This window comes from Anguilla rostrata, chromosome 6, assembly GCF_018555375.3.
Source record: "Anguilla rostrata isolate EN2019 chromosome 6, ASM1855537v3, whole genome shotgun sequence".
Lineage (NCBI taxonomy): Eukaryota > Metazoa > Chordata > Actinopteri > Anguilliformes > Anguillidae > Anguilla > Anguilla rostrata.
The window spans coordinates 10,730,886-10,736,862 of record NC_057938.1 but is presented as its reverse complement, the minus strand read 5'-3'; the positions used below and the strand labels follow the sequence as shown (position 1 = coordinate 10,736,862).

Here is a 5,977-nt window from a genome sequence, read left to right as displayed (position 1 = left end):
GTGGGACCAAATGTTATCTGTTAAGAGTTGAATTTGCATTGGGCATTTTACTGTGTAGGTCCAGGCACATAACTGCATTCGAAACGATTTACATGTTTTAGTTGTACGAGAGGGCTATAGTAAATGAAAGTCTGTCAGCACTATATAATGCATATACATGCTTAAATCTGAATTAAAATTATCATTCGAATATTTCTCGACGTGGTTTGACCTCCTGTTGCAAGGTAGCGGCGGCGTAATCTCATTACAGAATCTAGGTCTTAACGTCTGAGCCATGCACTGCCGTGACTTGCCTAGTGATCAGACCATCTTTGCCGTCGAGTTTCTTTCCTGATGCTTTACACTTTCGCTATATAAAAGAGTTCGGTGCTGAAAAAAACAGCACCGTATAGACCGTAATCTCCGAGATGCTGTTATTGGTCTTTTTCTTCGTCACCCTCTCGCAAGCGGATTAACACTGATATTAAAATCGCCGGTATTACATCATCGCGTTTCCTTTCTGAGGACCAGTCTCTCATATCTAACAGTAAGATCATGGCATCGAAGGAGTGAAGAGCGTAAAGTGATGGAGTAAACGCTGGCTGTGCTTTTGTCACAAGTTGGGATTTTACTGTAATGTAGATTGGACAGCGTGGGCGTTCGTCAACCGAAAAACCGAGACCGTTTGCTATTGGACTCTGCTGAGGTCTTTTATGTGAACGAGCAATTAACAGAAGATGAAATGGCAGAGGCAAGTTTAGCAGAACGCAGAGACGAGGGACTCGCTGCGGCTTTTCCTTATGAGGAATATGAGTGCAAAATATGTTACAATTACTACGACTTGGACCGTCGCGCACCTAAAATCCTGGAATGCTTGCATACATTCTGCGAGGAGTGCCTGAATACTCTTCATCTCCGGGAGGATCGACCATGGCGCATCAGCTGTCCGTTATGTCGTCATCGGACACCAATACCGGAATACCGGATACTAAACCTCCCCAACAACACGAAAGTTACGGATGCTTTCCCTTTCTATATAGAATCGGACCCACTGCCACAGGACAGCTTGCCTCCCTACCCTCCGCCGCTTCATCCGGCTCTGACTGGCCACCGGCGCGAAGAGGCGACCGGAGCTGCTAGCGGAGCGTCTCAGAGTGAAACAGCTCCATCGGTAACTCTGACCACAGCTACTACGGCTTCCTACGACTCAGCTCCCTACGAGAGCTGTCAGAACTGCAAGCGAGTAGCCCTAACTACGGGGTGCGTTTGCGTGATCTTTGCCTTCCTGTCAATGCTCGTCCTTCTTTTCATGGGCCTTATATTCGTGCACAATTACAATAACCCGCCCTCGCCATTGGGCCCCGTCTGTCTTTCAGTGGCCAGTATATTGGCCATGTTTTCCGTGATTGTCACGTGGTTGATCTGCTGGTTGAAATATCGAACTGGACCAGACACCGGGCGCTCCACCGCAACTACCACCAACAGGAGAAACACCTGATGGCACTCCTTTTCTGTACTTGTTCATGTGTAATATCTGTGATGTGAATTCATCCATTTTGCGGCTTCATAATGTACGCTATTCAGTAATTGCACCTAATTCATAAAAAAAGTATTTGAACCTAGCCTACTTCCAACATCTGAAACTCTGGCTTATAAACAAAATATTTTTCCCATTAGCCAGGATATGAATTCATATAGTTTTTTGAATTGCACTCTGTAGTTGACTAGAATATATGATATGCTTTGTGATGGCTTTTGTTATTCTTTCATGTTCTCTCCCATTTCCAGTAACCAAGGAAACAAGAAAATATATGCATAATCTATCATTGTACTTGTGTTGTTATACAGTGGTACTGAGACCTGTGAGTATTAGTGTTTAGACAGCAAGTCCGTTATTATTTTTTTTAAGTGGACAATCATATAACACCTTAAAATGACAGGGAGTTTCTAAACATATAAGGCTTACGTTGGAAAACTGATGTTAATGCGTTCATTTACAGAACACAAAGCATAATTTAACACATGGAGTTAACTTATTTCTATATGTACAAGGTGTGGGTGACCCTGTAAAGAGAGCATGATTCATGCAGGTAATAATAATATTTTAGAGAATAATGATCAATACGATTGTAAATAAACCTGGTAATTTTTGAAACCTTTTATATTGCAGTACCTTTACAAAGTGATTTCAACACACTGGATATTTTAACCATTGCACAACATTAAACAATACTACATTACATTGAAGACAAATATTGAAGTTCAAAGTAAAATAATAATAATAATTTACAATTCAGGTGATTTAACAGGTAGTGAAAAAATGGAAATGCTAACTTGGTCTCCCAATTGGATGAAACTAATGGCAAACTTAACCGTGTTTGTTTGCCTTTTGATTTGCACTTGAAATGAATGCACTGATCGGAGAGCTTGCATCTGTGGCCATTTTCTGCTGATGATGTATTTCCCTCGGAGTTCCAGGATGATGTCATCTTAGACACCGTTGCTCATAACACATCAGCAAACTGAACTTCCTCCTACAATGTTATACAGCCATATTAGCTTTAATTATAGATGACCAGGCCTTTCTAACATTTTATGCACACTGAATTAATGGATGTGGGTATATATAAGTGTGTGATAGCCTCCGTTTTGTGTGTCCTTGGGTTTAGTTTAGCCAGATGACTCTGGTTTTTGTTCGCTACTTGTAGTTCAACTGTAACCAGACACTGAAGTGCCTTGGGCTACACTGGCAGCTACATTATTTTTTTTCCAGTAAGAGCATGACAAATATTCCACCTTTAAAACTTACTCAATAAAGACATTTCAGACCTAGGTTTATGGTGTTTGGATTCACATTTTTCAGTTAATGGCTGATGTTTACACACTGATGTTTGTCTATAAAAAAGTAGAAAGATGGTATCACTTCATGTTCAATTAGCAATTTTTACTGTTGGTGATGATATTTAATCATTGAAGGTGAATAGGAGGGAGATTATGAAAGTACCTGTTGCAAGACGAAGACTTATTGATTATTGAACTTATTGAGTTTTAAAAACACTATTATTATCATCTATCCATCCATCCATCCATTATCTATACCCGCTTATCCTGGGCAGGGTCGTAGTGGGTGCTAGAGCCTACTCCAGTGTGCTTTAGATGAGAAGCAGGAATACACCCTGGACAGGCCGCCAATCTATCACAGGGCACACACACCATTCACTCACTCGTATGTTTTTGGACTGTGGGAGGAAACCAGAGTACCTGGGGAAAACCTATGCAGACATGGGGAGAACATTCAAACTCCACACAGAAAGGCCCAGACCGAGATTCTTGCTGTGAGACGACAGTGCTACCCACTGCACCACCATGCCACCCATGATTATTATTATTATTATTGATTCAGTGCTCTATGCTTTATTTTACAATATTCCATTTTTATTTTTATATCTTTGTGTATGAGAAGACATAATTTATTCCAAATAAATTTATCCCAAATACAATTTTTCATATTGGGCATTATGTGCATTATATGAACTACTGTGCTTTCCCACAGGTGACCCCTGGTGGATACTAAATGTATGAACGCATGACTATGGAGGCAAATTGAGTGTATGGTTGCAATTCTCAGGTCATAGTTATTTCAAATTTATTTTTTGGTCAAAATTGCTGTGCTGTGCTCAAAAGTAATTATTAAATATAATAATTTATATGTATTAAATGTATTAGTTTCTGGAAAATATTTACAATTTCTGTGGTAAAGAAACTTAGATAAAAATGAAAACATACATTTTCAGAACATTTTCAGCACATTCACAGGAAATTTAGTTCAGAAATAGTCTCCTGAAAATGGTTTTTTTCCTGGTATTCCCTGTATTTGTAATTGTATATGCTCTTACCCACATTTGCGTCAGTTTGAGAGGTTTCTCACACGAACCTTTTATTCAGTGGAGTCTTGCCACAGCCAGTCAATTTTAATTAGCAAGAAGCAGTCTGATTTACTAATGAATGGTAATAAGCTTTAAAAACCCACATCTTCTAGAATTACTGAATGTGTTCCAGTTCACAGACATATGATAATTTGCCCAAGAACCAATTTCCTTGTCCTTGGCGATTTTATGTAGCCCCAGAGGAAATATTTTTACCACATCCTTTCCTAAATAATAACGGAAACAATAATAGCATTTTCTAATGGGAAATTACTGTAAATAATTTCAGTGTTTATGTCCTTTAATGGACATTGTAGAGTAATCTTCAGTTTGCCACGTGTTCTTTATTGCGTGCAAGCATTTCGGCTGTGGTCCAGTATTTCTTTTTAGGTGATCTAAAACTTCCCCGCTAGCAACTGAAAGATGACTAAACTAATCTAACTAACAAACGAACTAACTGGATAAATCAATGAATAAGTCCCTTTTTAGGATATTTTTGAGAATATCCCCTGGAGGATGAATGTGAAAAGCTGGTATTAAACGGTATTTAATGTACCTGTCACATTTGATAATACTGATATATGAGCTGGAAGCAATGGCCTCCAGAGACATCAGCCGCTATATCAGATGTTAAGAGATAAGAGAGAATGAAAAAGAGAGATACACACAGTCAGACTGACACTGAGGGATATAGTGTTTGTGTATGCGCGTATACGTCTGTGTATGTGTGTGAGAGAGTAAGTTTGTATCTGGGTGGGGGGGGGGGGGGTGCAGGTGTTAGAGTCTCTAGCCAGGTACCCAAATACAAGCTTCCCTGAGGTAGACCTCCCCTTGTTTTAAATGAAAATCGGGTTTAAATGAAAATCGCAGCGCATTTCATTCAGAATCCTCTTTCTAGTTAATCTGTAATCCCCCAGAGAAGGGCACTGCTGGGAGAATATTACTCCAGGGTGAGACACAAAGCTCAGGGGGAGCAGGGCCTGGAGGGCCTGCAGTTTGGGCTGACTGCAGAGCTAATAAACCCTCTTTCCAGCTCGGAGAAATCAGATAACAAAAGACTTAGCGCTGCTCTCTGTACTTTATTTACATGGGTATGTCTCCCTTGTAAGCAAGCCATTGATGTATCTGAAGGATATGTCTTTATGCACTTTGAGCTTTGACAGTTTGTGCTACACATTTTAACGAGTGCACTTTTGTCAGTTCTTGTTTAACAAGATACAGTTGATGGTGTTTTGTGAGGATGCAAATGTTTCCCTTTCCTGCTTCTTCCCTCTCGCCATCTCTTGTTGGTTGAACTCCCTGTCCATTTCATTCACGCTTTGAATTCTGGATAAATATTACTGCACTTCTTTCAGTACCAAATAAATGAATAATACAAAATTTAATTGTGGTATTGTGACTACTTTTTAAATGTGTTTGACACAAACAGTTAATTGCTGGTTTCTACACTATACTGTTCCTTACTGCAGCCAATGACCAGTACATTTTTGTCACTTCTTCTGAAACATCTGTTCCGTATTGATCCCATTAAATATTTTTGTTACGGTAAGATTTTTTTTATTGTGACGCCAGATCATTAGTTAAGGGAGTGCATAAACCATGAGGGAGACTTTCTGTAAATATTTTATAAATAGTCAAATGTTGAAATAAATTGATAATGATAAAAATCAGTGATTTTTATTTTTGGGCAGTGTATTTAAGATGGCAGTTATAGGTTCTGCCAAGTTATAGGTTGGCATTGCATGCCGTATTGATATATGCAGCAAACTGATTCAGTTAACTGAGTTGCTTGTCTGTTTTGCTTTGTACATTCGACCACAGCTGCCCCTAGTTGATGACGTCTTTCCCTCAGACTTCAATGCCAACACCACTGTGGCCACTGTTCCTCATGAAACATCAGCACAGCAGTCTTAATTCACTGAGGCTCCTGCCAGATGTGCCCTATAAACCACCTCTCTGTAAAAGTCACCAAGATTTGATCTGGTATCCAAAACAATGGTCGACTGGACGTGCCCAAGCTTTTTGTTAAATACACAACAGTGAGCATGCTGGGAAATTAATTGCTTAATTAA

General features: G+C 39.5%; 1 protein-coding gene across 1 annotated transcript; it reads left to right on the top strand.

The window, feature by feature from the left end:
* The first annotated feature begins 259 nt into the window (after positions 1–259).
* LOC135256488 (E3 ubiquitin-protein ligase RNF182-like) lies at positions 260–2,812 on the top strand. Its single transcript, XM_064338296.1, has one exon. The coding sequence runs from the start codon at positions 722–724 to the stop codon at positions 1,475–1,477; it is 756 nt and encodes a 251-aa protein (XP_064194366.1). The 5' UTR covers positions 260–721; the 3' UTR covers positions 1,478–2,812.
* Positions 2,813–5,977: the final 3,165 nt, after the last annotated feature.

What these genes read in the sequence shown, in the direction of transcription:
- LOC135256488 (XM_064338296.1), top strand. Translation starts at nt 722, where the DNA reads ATGGCAGAGGCAAGTTTAGCAGAACGCAGAGACGAGGGACTCGCTGCG.